Source organism: Corapipo altera, unplaced genomic scaffold (genome assembly GCF_003945725.1).
Source record: "Corapipo altera isolate COAL_440 unplaced genomic scaffold, ASM394572v1 0, whole genome shotgun sequence".
Lineage (NCBI taxonomy): Eukaryota > Metazoa > Chordata > Aves > Passeriformes > Pipridae > Corapipo > Corapipo altera.
Window position 1 is genome coordinate 75,472,932 of NW_020884872.1, and position 19,932 is coordinate 75,492,863.

Here is a 19,932-nt window from a genome sequence, read left to right on the forward strand (position 1 = left end):
TTAGTGACAGCTTCTCTCTGCAAGGGGTCTTTGTGGTAGTGGTTGGCCAGAAGAGACATATTTTAGGTACTGTTTAGTGGCAGTTTATCTGTTCATTACACCCATTTACACCCATTTACATTTGTAGAGCACATCTAAATCTTGCAAAAGCTGGTTGTCTTACCCCTGTTCCAGGTATTACCTTACGGTTCTTGTCTACAGTATCCAGAAACTCAGACTACTGTAAAACTCAGTATGTAATTGATGATGACTGCTAAGCAATGCTCTCACCAGGAGTTATGAAGCATTTATAGAGATAAGTCCCATTTTTTTTTGTTTGTTTGGGTGTTTTGTTTTTGTTTAAATTCAACAATATCCATGGTTCTGATATAGACACCCAGCTTACTGTGCTTTTCTCTCTACCTGTCAAGAACTGGACTCAGAGCTCAAACTACACATCCCCTTTGCAGACCCTCATACTTCCTGGGTGGAAGTACGTTGCTTCCTATCCACCTCTGAGCTCCATAATTCCAGAAGCAGGGCAGGTGCTTTCTATGTGTTGGGTTTGGTTTTATTCTCTTCCCCCCCTCTCCTGACTATGACTAGGTTCCAGGCTATGACTTCGATTTGCTGGTTCTGTTCCCATGCTGCTCTGAGTGTCCCCAGGAAAGGACACCCATTCTTTTCCATGTTTGCAGGAATGGGCTCTCTGTCTTCTCACTGTGGATGTTGGACTATGTAAACTCTCCATTGTTGGTAGTTACTCCCTGATGATCTTTGGGATAAGAGGGTGACGTCCCACTATGTTTTGTTTGGTTGGTTTTGGTTTTGGGGTTTCTTGTTTTCTTGGTTTGGTTTTTGGGGGGTTTGTTTGTTTGTTTGTAGTTTTGTGTTGTTGTTGTTAAACCAAGCAGCACTGTTTTGTCAAAGAATTTGCTGTTGCCATTTATAAAGTAGTGAGAATGTGAGGGAATGAATGCTTATACTCACAGGTAGAGTATCACTCAGAATTTCTTGCTCATTTGGCTTCACAAAGTACTTGAGGGCCCAATTTAGCCAGAATTTCAGAGTTTCTACTTTGTTGGATTCAGGTGGGTCTGTCAGACTCAGGTGGAGCTGCCAAAGGATTGGTTTCCCAGGTGCAGACAGAGAGGGTGGCCCCTTTCCACTCCTTTCAGATGGTGTATGCACAGGCTGCTCCACTGCAGCACTCTTTTCAGTAGCCCCTATCCTCAAGAACAGCCCCCATCACCCTTCTGGAGCATACCCCTCTGTATTTTTATAGCCAACCAGGGATGTTTAACACTTCTCTGTGGGTGCACTGCTTTTTCATGAGTAATTGGGCAGGATACTGTCTGTTTGAGGAGAAACAGTGCTGCTTTCTTGAAATGCAGCACCTGCTCCATGGCATTTGTGTTTGTCATTCTGGGGTAAATATGAAGCATCCTCTCCCACAGAGGAGGAGGGACCACACACCACACCAGGGGTGAGGGCAGCTGTGTCGTTTGCACATTTCAGCAGAGTTGGGCTGTGAAATTTCAGCGAGATGTTCATTGGCCCATAGCCCTGTAAAACCACACAAACACTGTGTGTTTTTTTCTGGCTGAAAACACTGGAGTGTGTTGGCACAACTGCTGTTGGCTACCTAGTAACTAAAGACAAACCTTCCTCACAGGAGGGGTTACAGACTGCCCTGTAAATTACTTCAGAGATGCAAGAACTCACACAACAGCTGTATGAGTTAAGCTGAAAGCTTGTCACATACCAATAGTGCTGATATAGTTGTTCACAGAGATAAAAATTATATTTCTACATGGTGCCAGGACATAGTTTATTGAAGACTCACTTCTTTCCATGGAAAAGATCAAACCAGGCTGTAAATGCACAGATACCTCACTCTGTGGTAGAGTAAGGAGAGAACCTGCCTGACATCAGTGGAATCTCGTGGCCAAACTCCCACTCAGAAGCAAATTTAAAGTAAGTTTCCGCCTTTTTTTTGGAGATAAGCACCCTGTCTTTTCTTATACAATCAGTTACAAGGATGCAACAAACAGGTTGTAGGTTCACAGCCACCCTCGTTGCTCTGTGTTCCAGGAGACTTTTGACGTGGTGACAGCTTCAAGGACATCAGTCATTCTTGATGAAAGAGCACTGAACATCAAGGTCTGAGTACAGAAAGCTGGACTTCTCCTCCTGTGCCTCTGACCCTCATGCACCAAAGTCTTCCCTCTACCACCAGTAGAAATTTCCTCTTCCACTCAGAAATCAGTTATGCACTGGGCTATGCTGTCACTACACTTCCTTGTCCAGACAGTATTGGTGGAAGATATGGTGAGGGTTTTGAGCTTAAATGCCTGTAAAGCTAATTTCAGGAATCAGGATCAAGGTCACAGAGATGCAGGTTACTGTGGCCATGCTCTTCCACATCAGCTTGAAATGTGCTGCTGGACAGATTGTAAGAGAGGGTTCTGTGATAATTAAAATTTGGAAGTCTTATTCATCAATATTTTCAGTGATTTCATAGAATCATAGAATGGTTTGAGTTGGAAGGAACCTCAAAGATCATGTAGCTCCCTGCTGCAGGCAAGAACACCTTCCACAAGACCAGGTTGCTCAGGGCCCCATCCAACCTGACCTTGAACACTTCTAGGGATGAGGCATCCACAACTTCTCTGGGCAACTTGTTCCAGTGCCTCACTACACTTATAGTGAAGAATTTCTTCCTTATATCTAATCTAAATCAATTCTATTTTGGTTGAAAGTTGGGCTAATGCCACCTATTCTAAGTAGACTGTACCGTCTCTCTGCAGTCTCAGGAAAAGTACCTGGCTCTCAAATGATAAAAGCACTTAAGACTTGCTTTGACTCATAGTATCCTACTCACTCTGTTAGTGGTGTGAATCCTTTCTTGGGGTATTAGGTAGGTTCATCTGCTAAAAAGATAGACCTCTGCCACCTGGCCAAGTCCAGTCTTCTTAGTCCCCCCAAACTCCCTTTGAAGGTAATCGATGGAGTTTAGGGAGGCTGACCCTACGGCAGACACCTACAACAGGCAGACGACTTGCAAGTGTTAAGAGCCTGGTTTTCCTTTGCTAAGTCTTTTAAGGCAGCCTATGCTGACAGGTTCTCTGTGAGGCTCTGTGCTGTAGTCATGCAGCCATCATGCTGAGAGCCACAGGTCTCACACCTTCCTGGCAGGTAGGATCCTGATGTAGGAGCCTAAAAACAAGACATTGCAATATTCAGGTTCCTTTTTGTGGAGTGGTGGGGTCTGTTTACAAGTCCTGTAAATCATCAGATTTAAGATCTGTTGAGCAGGGTTCAGTTCCTATAGACAGATGTGATAGCTGTGTGTGAAATACATGCTGTGATTACAAGCACTGCACATTTCTGCAAACTTGACTTCATACAGATAAGACATCAGTGTTTCAAGTGGTTAATAAGAAGATACTTGTGATTACACTAGAGAGTAGGTGCCAATTTAAAAATGAACCAATTAATAGCAGTTTTTAAAAATAAATGTACTGCACTTAGTGAGAAAGGTAATGCTAAGAACAAAAATGAACACAATCTACTCTAACTGTGTAAGAAGAGCTTTGAAAGATTCTGTGATACTTGTTTAGTAGGCTGGAAAGAACCTGAGATAGTTATAGCAACTTTAAATATAGACTAGAGCCTTAAGTTTGAGTATGCGAGGCATGAAGAGGGAGCTTTGGCATGGGCCATATGAAAGCTGAGAACATCCATATCTGTCAGAAAAAGAAGAAAAACTGCTAAAGAGAAAAATATTCAACATGGTAGCTAAACCTCTGGATTAGCATTTAAAGTAGAACAAGTTTATAATTCTCTTTTTCTTCTTTCTGCTTTCCTAATCTGGACTAAACCACTTGGGTAAATAAACCATCCTTTTAAAGATACAGCCTTTAAGGTCTTTGTGTTTTTTGTTCATAAACAGCAGGAGTATGTGGGGTTTTTTTGGAGGGTGAGGAGAGGGGGCAGAAGTTTCAACCGTGGGCGACTCTAATCTATGTTTTGTGTAAAACAGATGTTCAGACACTGGTTGGATTGGCAATTAACATCCAGGCACATTCCACTGCTAAGGGGTGTTTATTGCACCCCCTGTTCAGTGCTAAGCCCTTTTGTTTTTCCACAAGTCTCTGTGTGTGTGTATACACATATGTGATATATAGAAACATTCTGTCAGATGACATCAGAAGTAAATGTAACATAATTTGGCTCTTCTAAAGAAGCTATGGGCTAGCTCTGTCAATCAAAGAGTGTTTCTTAGCTAGATGCCCTCAGTTCTAGCAAATGAGCTGCTTTCAAATTGCTGATTGGTTGGGGACAGTTACTTTCTCTGCTCTACAGAATATTTTAATTTGCAATATCATTTTTGTAGTGTTGAAAGTATGTAGGATGTTGTTCAGAAAGCTCAACTATGAACAAGTTGCCTGATCTAGAATTGTTCGTGCAATGAGCCACCACAGCTGCAGGAACAGATCCTTGTGTTGAGTGGGCACCTTGACAGTATGAGCAAGAGGGAGCCATAAACTCAACCCAGTTTGTAGTCCCAATCTAGCATTCCCATAAACTGAATGCCAGACATTTGAGGATATATATGCAAAGGTTATGTTACATTGCTGTGTTTCTATATGCTTTCCCCAAATTTCCCCCCATATACCAGTCTGTATGTTGGGTTAGATGAACCTTTGTTCTGGTTCATCATTGAATTCCTGCAATCCTGTATGCTCATCCATGGTCTCCTGTAGGATCCACAACAACAATTGAGAGAAACATCTGTGTCTGTAGAGACAAGTTAGGGCATTTGTTGTGTGTGCTGACTAATGACATTTATAGCGCTGTTTCCCTGCTTTGAAAAGGAAAGTTTTCTAGCTGTCATGAAGGACGTCCAAAAAGAAGGAGATGAGCTAGGATGGAGCCTGAAGGGGGTCTCTGTCAGTATGGTAATGCAAATACAGGCATGGGGACCAGAGCTGAGGGGTTCTAAGTAAGAACATAAATTTTTTGAGTTTTCTGTAGCCAGAGAGTAAAACTAACCCCAAGGTTTCCACAGCCCAAGGGGAATATTTGGGCACTGATGTGCAACATTTAATAATTAGGGTCAATGGCATTCAAATGCTTTACTGTATTCCTAGTGGATATTTATGTGATTTAAGGTGAAGTAGATTAACCATTGCATCAGAAATCCAGAGATTTCTGCTTCAGAACATGTTAGGGGAGGAAATAGACTAGAGCAGGGTCATGGCAGTCATACATCTTGCTTCTCTCTGGCTGACAAGGGAGCATTTTGAATCTGGATTTCCCAAATCCTCTGTAAGTGTGGGAGGTGATTGCCCAAATTTTCCTTGAGGGGGTGGCCCAGCAGAGCATTCATTGTGATAGGGCCCTGCAAACCTACTTAGGTGTATAACTCCTGAATGAGGGGTGGGTTAAACCTTTGCTGTTTATTTTAGCACAGGACTCCCATGCAGCACATTGGCTTTTTTGAAAGTGCTGTCTGGTTGTGTAGGAGGGCAGGGGCAAGGCAGTCAAACCAATGGAAGGGAAGGTTTCTACTGTTCTGGCCCCTTCCTACCTCCACTGATTGTGTGGGAAGACTATTTATGGAGATCATCCAGCAAAACCCAAGCAACACTCCCCTCCACCCCCATGGTTACCCACAGCTATTTGTTTTGTTGTGTTTTCCATTGGATAGGTTTCCAGCCAGCTGGCCTCCCTCACCGGGGCATCTCACCATGATGTGAGTGCCAGCAGCAGTGCAAAGGGAGAAACCTGGGAGCTTATGGAGGGGGATTGTGAAACAGTCTTGGATACTCTGAGCTACAGTATGTCCCAGCATGCCTGAATATAAATATACAAAAGGCATCAGAATCAATAAATAATCTGCATGCTATATATCACGTGGTGCTTGGCAGTGAGAATAAGGCCAGCGTTGTGGATAGCCTTACACACTTGAACCTGATCAGGATCCTCACACTTATCTGGCAGCACTGTGTTGCAGAAGTGACCCCTCTGACTTCAGTGGAAATACCTGTATTTTCCAAGTAGGGGGAAACCCATGGCAGTGCAGGGGTGTGCTTCTGCTTCAGTACAGCTCAGTCTGCTGAGACTCTGGTTCAGCTGTATCAACTTAAAGGAAAGAATTAGCCATTTCTTTTTGTTTGTGTTTATGGCAAGTCCTAGCAGTGCCTTGAGCAAAGATAAGGGGATGTGGCAGTTGCAGCTCTCCAGGCCAGAGAACAGTGTGCTTTCTGGGGTGAAATGCTGCAGGGTGGCAAAAATACTTGTCTGTGTGCTCAAGCAGGTGGAGCATTCATACCAGCACTGAAAATTGATGAGGGAAAAGCATGCAAGAAGTCAGCAGCTTTTTAAAGCAATGGTTTGTGCTTTTCAGACCTCCTAGTCCTAAACTTTTCTACGTAGCAAATGATTCTGGATTTCTGTAATTTGTATTCAAATGCAAAGAATATTTTGCTCCTATTCACTTTCTTTTAAATGCATATAAACTTTAGAAGCTATGTAAACTACAGGCACATGGAACAGCAAAAGCTGTATTGTACTTAAGTAGGTAAATATGTAAACAGGTCTCCATATCTGGGAAATATCTTAAGATTTCTGCACACAGAACTCTTCAAGTGGCTCTTTCTTTCCTTTTACCCACACTGGGGAAGACACCAACAGGCCAAAGGAATGCAAGTAGTGACAGAGCAAGGGGCAAAGGCTTCCAATTGAAGAGAGATGGTTTAGAGTTAGGAAGAAATTCTTTACTGTGAGGGTAGTGAGGCACTGGAGCAAGTTGCCCAGAGAAGTTGTGGATGACCCCTGGAAGTGTTCAAGGTCAGATTGGATGGGGCCCTGAGCAACCTGGTCTTGTGGAAGGTGCCCCTGTCCATGGCAGGGGGGTTGGAACTAGACGACTTTTAAGGTTCCTTCCAACACAAACCATTCTGATTGTATAAAATTCTCTGTCAAATCCAATTAACTCCCAAGGGCTGCACACAAGTCTTGCTCTTAGCACAGCACCACAACAGAGGAACAAAAAGGAGCAAATCAGCCCACAGAGCCCACTGCATAAACAGCCTTGACCAAATTTGCAGCACAACATAGTCCTTTAAAAATATTTGGGGGGGGGAGGTGATGTCAGCACCTGGCTTGCCAACACACTTGTTGGTCTCCACCCTCAGCCTACTTTAGCTCCCACACAAGAACAGAGCATCCAGACCGAGTGGGAGATAGGCAGAAGGGAAATAATATCTGCACTGACCCAAAGTCCAGAGGCAGAAACACTGGACTGCATTTACCTACTCAAGGTAAAAGAAATGGCTTACTTATTAGGTCAGATTTTCTCTTATGCAAGGACACAGGAGGCTGATAAAACAACTTGAAAATGTAGGAATTTGTTAACTGCATGCACTGGGCTTTTAATATTTAATCTGCAAACTAAAGCAGTTTCAATTTAAACTCTCTGTCTTCATGCTGGGATGGTCCCAGGGCTTCTCATTTGCACCATAGATGTTACAGCCTAATCTGATTTTGTAGCTGAAATTCTTTGTCTAGAGTTTATGCCTCATTTGTTTAAAGGTTTTTATTTTATTTACATGGCATACAGATGGGATTAGTGCATGATATTCATGATAAAGCATTCTCATTTCTCTGCATGAACTCCAAAAACATATGAAATTCAAAAATTACTGTCATAAAGTAAATAAAAGCAATAACCAACAGAAAAGTTTTTGAGTACGATATGAATGGGATTTTTGAAGTATGATATTTTTAGCATCCTGAAATTGCAGGAAAGGCAGAAGGTTCCTTAGAAAATACTATTTCATCTGTGGGATTAAGTCACAAAATATGTGAAGTTCTTCAGAAATGAAAATGTCTAACCTTAGGTTCTCCTTGTACTTTTAGTGGTAACAGAAATAATTCAGATTTATTAGTCCTTCTCCATAAAAGAATAGTTTGCACTCAGTTTCTTAAAAAAAAAAAAAAAAAGAAAATCTGCAGATGAATATAGGAGTTTTAAAACTCTTAATAGTAGTATATTTACAATGTATATCTGTTGAAAGTATTAAATGGGGCTTGGATATTATTTATTTGTAAATGCTTGCACAAAGTAGCACTAATTTCCACAGTAGCACTGTAGTTTGGGGTGACACTTGGAATGCTTCTTGTCAAGTGCTGTAAATCAAAGAAGGTGATAAGCTGCCAAAGATGGCTTTTATTTCTTAGCACCCCAGTGCTTACTGACATCCTGGCATCCCAGCCACTGAAACATTTATTTAGACCAACATAAATAGCTTTGCTGAACCTGCCATCTTCATGCATCTATTCTTCATATATTTTTCTCTTTTCTTAAAAGAGCCCATGCCCTGAAGGTTGAGCTCAAGGACACACCCAGGCAAGTCGCTGAAGTTTTTCCTTTGCTCTGCCTGCTGACCTCTGCTCTCTCCTCATTACTCCCTAAAAATGGAGCGATCCACACGAGAAATTTGCCTCAACTTCATGATTGTCCTGATTACTGTAATCCTCATGTGGCTCCTTGTGAAATCTTACCAGGATTGAAAGACAATCAGAAACTTTGGGAGATGATTTAAGTGTGTGTCTCCAGAGAAAAGTAACAGCCACAGCATGCTGCGGTGATTAGCTTTCAGCAAGTTGAGGATGTTGTGAACCTTTTTTTTACTCTCTCCTGTCTGTTGCCTGTGTTAATGTTTGTAACGGGTCTGTGATTATGTAGTCATTTTATTGTGTAGTGATCCAGCTGTAAAATGTAAAATGTAAGATGCTTAGGCAGTGTTCAACATGTCTCTCTCCTCCAGTAGTTACTGTGAGTGCTGTATCCCCCTGCCCACCATGCAGGTTTGTTTGACACCAGCGTCAGGTTCTCGAGGGTGTAAAACTGCAGTACATAGTGAAAGCGCCTGTATTTACCAGTGTAAGAGGCATAAACTCGCTTAGCAGAAAGGAATGCGAAACCTCTCCTTTCACTCGCACATTTTGTTTAAATAAAGTCCATGTAAACCCATTCTTTGGAGCACTCCTTTTCCCTCTCCCAGCCTGACTGCTGTTAACCGAGAGAATTGATAACTGTGGTACAGTGTGATATGCAAGTGTGGTGGTTTTCTTGTTCCTCCCACTTGCATTTTAATTTGCATTTTTAAAAAAATGCAGTAGAATGGACCTGTTTGGGACACTTCTGTCCAGAGTGACCTACACACTTGGTGCCTGTGGTCACAGACTTCAGAGAGAACCTCTGTCCCACTGGGGCATTGTCAATAATTGCGTTTTCTGAAGCTGAATTTCGGACAGGGATTCCCACAGTCCTATTTTTGGCCAAGGTATGCTTGGAGCAGTGCCTGGAGGGATGGGCCTGGGCCAGCTGCAGGCATAGATGCCCTCTGGCACGCAAGTCCTGCAGGAGCCTTGCCCGGGGCAGCATTCCCTCGGGTCCAGCGTGGCACAGCAGGTGCTGTGGCACAGCCGTGCCCAGCCCCAGCAGGCTGAGGCGTGACTGTGTCTGGGTTGCTGCGATAGTGTTGTCACCTGCTAAAAAGTCTTGAGCCAGCTTGAAGGGCCCACAATCCCTGGGATATGAAATCAGTAGACAAACTCCTCCTAGGCATTCCCCACCTGCTATTTTAATGGCTTCAGAGAACCAGTATCCTCTACGAAATATAGCTTCCTGTAGGAGGGCAGTTAGATGTGTGCCGTGTTGCTGATACAGCTTTCCTTGTCCTCTGAGAGCCTGCAAGGAGCAGGTAACATTGCAGGACTGTGCTGAGTTACTCAGGGCTGGTCTGTGGGATGGTTAGGAATTGACAGTGGAGACACAGGCCAGGCTTTAAGGAAAGACCAAAAATATCATTGTAGCACCACTTATTAAGGGTGTATGTTGCTTAAAGATTGCTACTAAATGTCCCCTTGCCCTGTGCCATTTGTACCGTCCATCCAGGTTTGCAGTCACCCCACTGCAGCTTGTGCTACTCATCTTCCCAGTCAAGAAATCCCCACTCCAGTGCAATGATAAAAAATTACCTCCTGTTTACTCTTGGCTGCAAAAGAGCAAACTTGCCTCCAGCATTTCTAGGGATGGCAAATTTTCTGAAAAAAAATAAAAAATAAAAGAAAGCCAAGACATTGAAATGAACTTTTGTCATCAATGGATGCAGCCTTTCTCTGCAGCCCGGATGCTGCTATATTATCACTATTTCACATGGTCAGTTTGTGTTCATAAGCTTGACTGAGACATGCAAGCAATGGCTGGAGAAGGACATGGAAAATCTATTTTTAAATACTGTGAATACTTGATAATTCAGTATGAAAAGTTCTCAACTTTCACGCTGCAACTCCCAGAGGAGAGCAATATTGTGAGTAAATTGACATGTTTGGGCTCATGTTGGGCTAGCAATGGAAAAGCTAGAGGTGTGGGCTTCACTATCTGAAGCAGAAGTGGTTCATCAACAGTTCAGGGTGATCCCAGCTACTTTCAGAGAGTAAGAATCATAGAATGGTTTGGGTTGGAAGGGGCCTTCAAGATCATCTAGTTCCAACCCCCCTGCTGTGGGTAGGGACACCTTCCACTAGACCAGGTTGCTCAGAGCCCCATCCAACCTGGCCTTAAATGCTTCCAGGGACAGGGCAACAACTTCTCTGGGCAACTTGTTCCAATGCCTCACCATCCACACAATAAAGAATTTCTTCCTGACATCTAATCTAAACCTACGCTCTTTCAGTTGTAAGCCATTGCCCCTTGTTCTGTCACTACATGCCCTTGTAAAAAGTTCTTCTCCACCTCACTTGCAGATCCCTTTAGGTTCTGGAAGGCTGCTAGAAGGTGTTCCTAGAGCCTTCCCTTCTCCAGGCTGAAGAGTCACAACTGTCTCAGCCTGACTTCACAGGAGAGGTGCTTCAGCCCTCTAATCATCTTTGTAGCCTCCTCTGGACTCACTCCAATAGGTCTGTGTCCTTCTTATGTTGATGGCCCCAGAGCTAGACACAGCACTCCAAGTGAGGTCTCACCAGAGCGGAGTAGAGGGGCAGAATCCCCGCCCTTGACCTGCTGACCATGCTGCTTTTGATGTAGCCCAGGATACAACTGGCTTTCTGGGCTGCAAGTGCACACTGCTGGGCTATGTTGAGTGCTCATTACCCAATGCCCCAGGTCCTTCTCCTCAGGGCTGCTGTCAATCCATTCTCCACACAGCCTGTGTTTGTGCTTGAGAGAGATGCTGAGAAAATGTTCTGGAGAGTTTGTGTCATCCACAGCTTTTAGCCACCAGTCTTTTTGAGAGCAGACAAACATCTAACTTTGACAATATGATTAAGATAAATCACCTCCGAGCAAGTTCTTGAATACCAGCCTAAGTGGTTCTCTTTTCAGGCATTTCTAGTTTTTAAGCAGACTTTGAATGAGATAAATTATTTGCCTAAGTCATTTACCTAAAACTGAGGAAAAAGACAATTCAACTTTTAGTGCCAGATGCCATGAAGAGTCAGCATCATGTAGGTGCACAGACACATTAATGCCAAAGAACTTCAGCCAAATACAAACATATAAATACAATATTTTCCAGCTTGAGGGACCTTAATGCAGATGTTTGGTTTGACCCTTAACTCTCAGACTCTCTCTGTTATCTTCCTGCTCATCAAAGAAGCCCTGGAGGAGAGGTGGCTCTCTGGTGATGTATATCATCAGCATTTTACAGCCCTTTGTAGTGTAAGGGAGATTGAGAACCCCAAAGGACTTCTGCACTATCAATGATTTATCTTTAGCTTATCTGTCAAATTATTTTTGGAAAAATTTTTATTAAAACAATACTTCTGTGTAAATAGTTGCTCTAACTCCTCCAGCCTCCCTGGGCAAAGTGTTCCAGTGCTTGACCACCCTCACAGTAAAAAAGGGTTTTTCTTATGTTTAAATGTGTTTCCTGCATTTCAGTTTGTGCCCATTTCCTTTCGTCTTGTCAGTGGGCACCACTGAGAAGATTCTGACTCTGTCTTCTTCATCCTCTCCCATCAGATATTTACATACACTGATAAGATCTCTTCTAATCTTCTCTGCTTCAGGCAGAAGAGTCTAAGCTCCCTCAGCCTTTTCTCATATGTCAGGTGCTTCATCATCTTCATGGCCCTTTGCTGGAGTCTCTCTGTGTCTCTCTTGTATTGCAAAGTCCAACACTGGACCCAGCACTCCAGATGTGTCTCACCAGTGCTGAGCAGAGAAGAAGGCTCACCTCCCTTGGTCTGCTGGCAGTGCTCTGCCTGATGGAGCCAGGGGAGCTGTTTGGCTTCTGCCACAGGGGCCTATTTTTGGCTCATGGTCAGCTTGGTGTCCATGATGAACCTCATGTCCCCTGCAGAGCTGCTTTCCAGCTGTTTGGCCCCACATACATATGTGTTTATCAACATTTGACCTTCTGGAGGTTTTGCACATAGTGTGCACAGGGCATGAATGCAGCACAGTACCTGCTCATGGAGGGGATTGCCAAGGTGACACTGCACTAACTCCATTTCCTCTGCCAGCCCACCTACTTTGTTGAAGGCACTCCGTGTAGCAGGAACTGCCCACGACGAGCAAAAGAGTGGTTGCTCATGACTTTGACCTGACCTGAACAAGTTAATTTTCATTCTGACATGTAAATATAGATAAAATAGACACACCCAGAAATAGAAGTCCATCAGGGGTCTTTCCACGTATTTTACTGGGCTTTAGATCAGACCGTAGCTACCTAATTTTAGATGTTCAGATTTCAGAAGTTTGGCTCTAGGCCTGGTGATTTTGAATTGCTAAATCCTTAGCACCTCACTCCACAGAAACTAGACACATAGGGTGTTCAATATGCTTTTGGGAAAAATCAGACCACTAGTTTATGTACCTGGATACCAACCCAAAAAAATTTTAGGCACCAAGATTTGAAACTTTGGTTAACCACTAGAAAGTTATTTTCTGGGGTTTACGAAAATGTTTTTACTCATCAAGTGTGTTTTCAGTTGAAACCAGTTTCTGTAATTTTTTTCCAAGAAAAGTGTTTTTATCAAGGAAAACTAAAATTTGTCAAAGGCAAATGTCATGCCCGAAAGTCAACTGTGTCCGGTTTGCTTTTGACTCATGTGTCATGGCTGCTGTAGGCTGTGTGATTTGTGTCCTCTTTCTCCTTTGTAGTCCAGGCTCCAGGACAGGCAGCTCTATATCCTGTGTGACCTAACCAACCACTCTCATGATGTGTTACCTCCAAGTCACAAGGTAGGAAACTGCCATGCAATGAGAGAGAGGCAAGTACGGAGAAAAAAGTGATTGAAATCAAAGAACTGCATGTGCTACATTTCTGAATGGATTGATTACAAACATTTTCTTGCTGACATTTTTTAGTCTGCAAAGATTCACTCAAAACTCAGTTTTCTGTGGAAAAAAAATTGCACACTGTGTAAGCTCTGTGTTCAGCAGATGTGAACATGTAATGTGAAATGTATAAACTTCGTGTATGTGTTCAGCAGATGACATAAAAAAGAAGGGGGAAAGACAAAAACCAAGGTTCTCAGTCTTACGAAAACAGCATTTCTGTGTATGCATAGAATATTTCTCTGGATCCAAAAAAAAAAAAAAGGGAAGCATAAATAACTCCCTTACTACGTAGCAAGTCCAGCACAGTTCTATTTATGCAACTGCATTTGGAATTGTGCCAGAGGCAATAGATGCCCTTGCAATTTAAGAAGAACTTGGCACGATCATTATCTATATTTTGCTGGCGCAGTGAGCTAGAAGGGATCAAGAAGTCTGACAGGTGCTGACACCCTGAGTTGCCGTTGCTGGGGCTCCTAAATCACTCTTCACCTACACAGCTGAGCTGCTTTGCCCCTTGTGCATATGGCTTACTCACAGACTAGCGTCTCACAGGTTTGAGCTGGAAAAGCCTTTGGCACATTTCCCAGTGTCGAATACAGCTGGTGCACAAGGCAATCAACTCTGACCTCTTAGCTTAACAGTTCAGCTGTCAGCCTCTGAAGAGAGATGACAGCATTTTCACGCAGGCTCCATCATGCGTATCAGTCAATGCTAATCTCTACTCACACTGGGCTGATCTGTGAGGGAGTATTAAAAAAAGCATAAATTCATATACAGAATGAATGGAGATGGTCAGCTTGTGCTGGTTGTGTGTTGTATTGCACTTGTACTTGTCAGTTCTCCTCTGTAGTGGGTGGATGAGGGAAACGAGTAATAGTTTGATTTTGGCAGCAGTTGTCAGATAAATACGGACCCATGCTTCCTTATACTACAGTTTGTATGGCAGGTTCCAGAAAGGTGTGCCTGGATGTGCCTTAATCTTTTGGCTTTGCATATGTACCTCTTGTGTACCCAGAAGAACAGCCAGAGCTGTCTCTTTTCCAAATTACTGTTTTCCTTATGTTTCACCTCTCTCCTCTTTGGAAGCAGCAGTGGCTTTTATTTCTCAGCCTCATGGCCAGAGATGCGCACAGTCTACCACAATAATGTCATGCCCTGTTCATATCTGCTCTACACTGCCATCCCTGCTGTGTGTATGAAGGCCTGAAATGAGCGTGGCTCAGGGGACTTGAAGATCAAATTGTTGGGGCCAGGACATTCACAGTGACTCAGGTACCTAATTTCTTAGAGGGACTTAATCTCTCATGGAGATATACCTTGGGAGAAGGGCTCCTGGAGAAGATCCTACCTTGTGCTCGTAGAAATCTTCCTGCATGCACTTGGCATATCTTTGGGCTTGCACATCACTGTGACAGCCTGGCCTAGATGAATCCTCCAAAACATCTAGCGGGAGTGACCTAATTCCTTAATCAAAACTATGGGACACGCTGAGCAATAAATAATCCAAAATGGATTTTGCATGTACCTCTTTTCCCTGCAGTATTCAACCCTTTTGCTGTTCAGCTTCTTGTCCACAGACATCTGCTGGCATAGCTGAAAGCAGGGACATAATTTTTTAATACCTGCATCACAGTTTCACTGGTGACTGCCAGTTTCAGTAGGATTAACCTGAACTTTGCTACCATATTAGGAAGGACCTTCTTCTGAATGCTGCAAGTCATTTGCCCCAATGGACTTCAATGGAGCTGGGCCTGGTTATGCCAGACAAGGATCTGCCCCTTTGTGTTTCTCCAGTTCTGATCTTCCCTCCACAAAGGTCTCTTTCAGATTTTTCACTTAAACCCAGTCTTGAATAGAAGAATTTCACTATAAGCAATCTTACATCTTATATGTATTAAGCCGTATTAACCAATACTTTAATAAACCTAAGATTTGAAAACACTGAGCCTCACACTTTAAATCTATGCCTGTATTTGAAACTATACTTTTGAATTGCTAAGTTCTAAGAATTGCTGGGCTTGGAACAAAATAATTAATAAGAATTCACTGAATTAAATATACTTCTTTTGCAACAAATTTATTTTTACAACCCCAGTAGAATTTTAAATCTAGTTCATTTTTTTTAATGGTTTAAATCTAAGTGAAGTCAGAAGCTAACAAGTATTGAAAACACTAAGCCTTGGTTGTTTTGGGTTTTTTTCTTCAGCCTAGGATATTTCCCTACTCAACAATACCTCTGCATTTTCACTTGTTTATCAAGAAAACAGTTAAACTGAAACTATTGCATGAGACACAATCAATTCCATTCATAATGAGGCTAAATAAAGTCTCTTGTGAGATTAATAAGTGGGAACTTACACCCGTTGCACCAGAGTCACACTTCCTTTGCAGTCTGGGTTGTGAGTTTTGGCTCTTTTCTCTGCTGAGGCTGTACTCAGCTGAGAACTGAAATTACTGAAAACTCCCAGCTCTCTTTCAGGCTTGGGGAAAGCTTGTCTGCATAAACAACCAGTCCCCAAAACTATAGTGCTCAGCTTCTATACGTAAAATCACATCATACTGCATCCTGTGATATAGAACAGGATGGAAATCAATGAAATTCAGATGGGAAACAGAACAAATAGCAGTTTCAACAAATAAAGGCCCATTTAGCCAGAAACAGACCAAGACCAAAGTTAAATATATTGTAAATTATTTTTCTTTTGGAAATACTACTATACAAAATGAAGTTGGGTAGATTGGAACATCTGGTTGTTAATCAGGACTGGCCCATGAGAAAGGTGTGAAGTGGGAGACAACCACTAGGATGTGGTGATAAAGCAAATATCAGAAAGACAAAGAAGATAGTATCAGTAAGGAAAGTGCAGCATACATTAAAGAAAGCTCTAGACAAATAAACTAACTGTTGCAAAATATAATATAATGCCTCTCTAGCCTGACTTTTCAAAAATAGGAACAGTGCAATTAGGACTGAAGTGTTGACTAGAATAATACATGCTACAGGACACCAGCAAGGCTGTAAGGCAGAGAACACAGTGGCCACAGAAAACTTCAGCTATACATTGCCTCCATGAAGTGGGAAAATGTCATACTGGGCTCTAATTAATGCTGCATTTTTTAACAACTTGAATTACTGTTCCCTGGACAGACGTTACAGAAGGAGAGTCTGTGCAGCCATTAGCAGAATACAGGATGAAGATCAAATGTTACCTTTGGAAAACGATGGTGTGACAGTAATCATAATGCGCATAAGCAAAACATCCTTATGGGAATGGGAAGGCTAAAAGAAGAATTAGCAAAGAAAACATTAAGGGAGTAATTATAAATAAAATACTACTGTTCAAAACACAGAAACTGTATCCATATTGGCAAAACTGAAAAGAAGTCAGAAAAGTTAAATAAAAAGTTGTAAGGAGGGCAAGAAAAAAAGGTTGAGTAACGCCAGGGCAGATGCATTAAAAACTACTAATAAAACATACTAGAAGCAGGCAACCTGTCAGGAAACTGCAGTGTCTGCACATGATAGATACAGAACAGGAGTGCTCAGAGAATATAAGTTTGGTATAGGAAAGGTATATTAATTACCTGCAGCAGTGCTCACTGTGGAAGGGCTAGAACTTTTATCTGCAGGTGATGAGAAATGGTCTCAACTGAAGGGCCAGAAGCCAATAGCATCAACAGTGATATATCAACAGGACCAGATGATGCTCATCCAGTGATTTTAAAGGAGCTCTGATGTGAAATTGCCTGCCAAGTTACTGTGGAGTGTAACTTATTGCTTACATCAGACTGGTACCAGAGGAACAGGAGGTGGCAGATAGAGTACCAGTTTGTAGGAGGACTGCAGAGGACAGTCAGGCAGTTACAGACCAGGAAGTTCCATTTCCATTTTGGAAAAAAACCAAACCACGGAAAATCAAACAGTCTGAATGCAAAGGTGTATAAATGCCTTGAGTTGTCAAGCATTGGAACAGGCTGCCCAAGGAAGCAGTGGAATCACCATCCCTGGTGGTATTTAAAAAGATGTGTAGATGTGGCACTCAGCAACATGGTTTAGTGGTGGACTTGGCAGTGCTGGGTTAATGCTTGGAGGTGACGATTTTAAAGGTCTTTTCTAATCTAAACAATTCTAAAAATCTATGATTCTAACTGTTAAAAATCAGCAAGGCTTCTGCAAAGGGAAATTCTGCTTTTGGTATCTATTACAATTTGAAAACAGTCAGTAAAAGTGAGCTGATCAATAAATTTTAAAACCCACAAAGTGTCATGGGACAGAAAGAGGAGTTCTCCCTTTAATTAATGAAAGACAAAGAGAGTGGAAGTGAACAGTGAAATTGCATAATATAAGAATGTGTTATAATAATAATCAGTGTTGGAAAAACTGCAAAGAGGGACAATAAAATTATTAACAACGTTGTGACAATTTCAACTTGAGGAGAAACTAAGATTAGACCTCTTTAACTTGAAAAAAGGTAACCAAAGAAAAGATATGAGTAATAACAAATAAGAGCACAAGAACTGGCTATTTACACTCTCTCAGTCCATCCAGCAACATATAAAATGAAAAAAGGCATTTTACCGAGCAAAACTGAAATGTAAAACTGAAAAGTACAAGATGTTCTGAAAGAATACAGAACAGATGTGTTTAAAAATGTTTAGACAAATCTGCAGAAGGAAAAAAACACACTGAGTCCTTACAAATATGAGGATAAACTTGGTGTCTCCATAGGAAGCTTAACCCACAAACTGCTAAATCTCAGGCGGTATTCTGGAGAGTTATTGCTCCTTGTTTTACTTACTGTCAGGGCACCACAGTGGACAGGGGCTTCCCAAAGAAGGAAGAACAGACCCATCCCGCCACCCAGCCATTGTGCAGGGCAAGCCAGAGGCAACCAGTGGCAGCCCCAGCAGCACACACCAAGCACCTCACTGGGAATGGGGATGGGCCAAATAAGACAAAAGATTGTTAACAGCCTTCAAATATGTACAAAGTAGCAAAGAAAGCAATAAACTCTTTTCCTTGCACACCAACTAATGGGCTTGAATGTTAGCAAAGGAGATTTCAGAGCAGTTTTCTTAGTCTAACTAATGGATGGTGTAGTTGATTACTATGCTGTACTGTAGAGAGGTGCAGGGATGCCAATATCAAGAGATGCTGTCAGTGGTTCTTAAGAATGACTTCAAAAATCCATCAGAAATAGTTTATAACAACTGTCCTACCTTGGAGAGGGATACTATCTCCTGGGGAGTTTCCATGAAAGCAAATACCAAAGGGTTCTTTCAATGTTTAAGAGGCCTCAGCCTCCCCAGCCTGGCTCAGTGGAGGACATTTTACAATGAAGAAAAATGCTGATAGAAAGTTGCTGTAATTTGCTTACAGGAATGAAGAAGGAGCATGTGAATAGGCCTATCGGCACTTTCCTTGATGGAATTTAGAAAGTGTTTAAGTGACCTAGAGCAGTGTTTCCCAGCATGGAAAATGCTTGCCTGAGGGAAGACAAATGCTACACCAATTTTATTTCCTACAGGCTGATGCCATGTCTTTGGGATCTCTCAGGCCTTGAAGTGCAGGATCCTTGGCAGACTTTCTCCAAGGTGAGGGTATTCACAATAGCCAATTTCTATTCAGGCAACACATGATAGAATAGAATCACAGAATATCTCAAATTTGAAGGGAACCCATAAGGATCATGGAGTCCAACATCTGGTTTCTTGCAGCAATACCTAAAACTAAACAATATGGCCAAGAGCATTGTCCAGCTGCTCCTTGAACTCTGACAGGCAAACTGAGCAAAAATCCCCCAGGACAGTTTCAAAACTCTGAAGGGGCACGGTCTCAACTTGATTCCCAAACTCTGAATTCCACCAGAAACTCAAGTGTAATTAACCTATTTTGATTAACAGGGCTTCCTTGGAGATAGTTACTAAGCATCCCGACTATTTCTCCAGCACTCACAAGTACCAAAGGGTTGTAACATGGGGGTAGATGCACGAATTACAAGGAGCTAGGAGAGAGGGCTGTTTATTTGCCTTAGAGGCCCAGTGGACCCAGCAGCCCTGGGCGCTGCGCTGGCCCTGTGCTGCCCGGCCGTGCCCGGCGCTGTCCAGGGTGCTGAAGCACCGCTTTCACCCTCCGCTGGTGCCGGGGCGGCTCTGCCCGGCGGGGGGCGGTGCCAGCGCCGGGCGCGGGGGGGACCCTGGCACCGGGGGAACGGGGTTGTTCAAAACCTCTGGGTGTTTTTTAGAACAAGATCAGAGATATCTTGATTCTACCCCAGAACGGCTTTGGTTACAACTCTGAGGTGTCAACGGGAAGGCAACTCATCACAGAATCATAGAATATTCTGAGCTGGAAGAGACCTACAAGGATCATCGAAGTCCAGCTCCCGTCTCTGCACAGGACAGCCCCAGGAATCACATTATGTGCCTGACAGCATTGTCCAGACATCAATGGTGCAGGTGCCTTGTGAGAAGAAGAGTTTTGAAGGGGGAGTTAGACTTTGGTTTTGAGCAGATAAGAGTGCAGGTGAAAAAACAGGCAAGAAGGCAAACCCCAAAGATGTCAGTGGTATGACATGTCAATTACCACC

At 42.8% G+C, this 19,932-nt stretch overlaps 1 protein-coding gene across 1 annotated transcript; it reads left to right on the forward strand.

Moving 5' to 3' along the window:
* Positions 1 to 8,362: 8,362 nt before the first annotated feature.
* Positions 8,363 to 9,012, forward strand: SLN (sarcolipin). Its single transcript, XM_027636666.1, has one exon. It carries the CDS (start codon positions 8,467 to 8,469, stop codon positions 8,560 to 8,562), a length of 96 nt encoding a protein of 31 aa, XP_027492467.1. The 5' UTR covers positions 8,363 to 8,466; the 3' UTR covers positions 8,563 to 9,012.
* Positions 9,013 to 19,932: the final 10,920 nt, after the last annotated feature.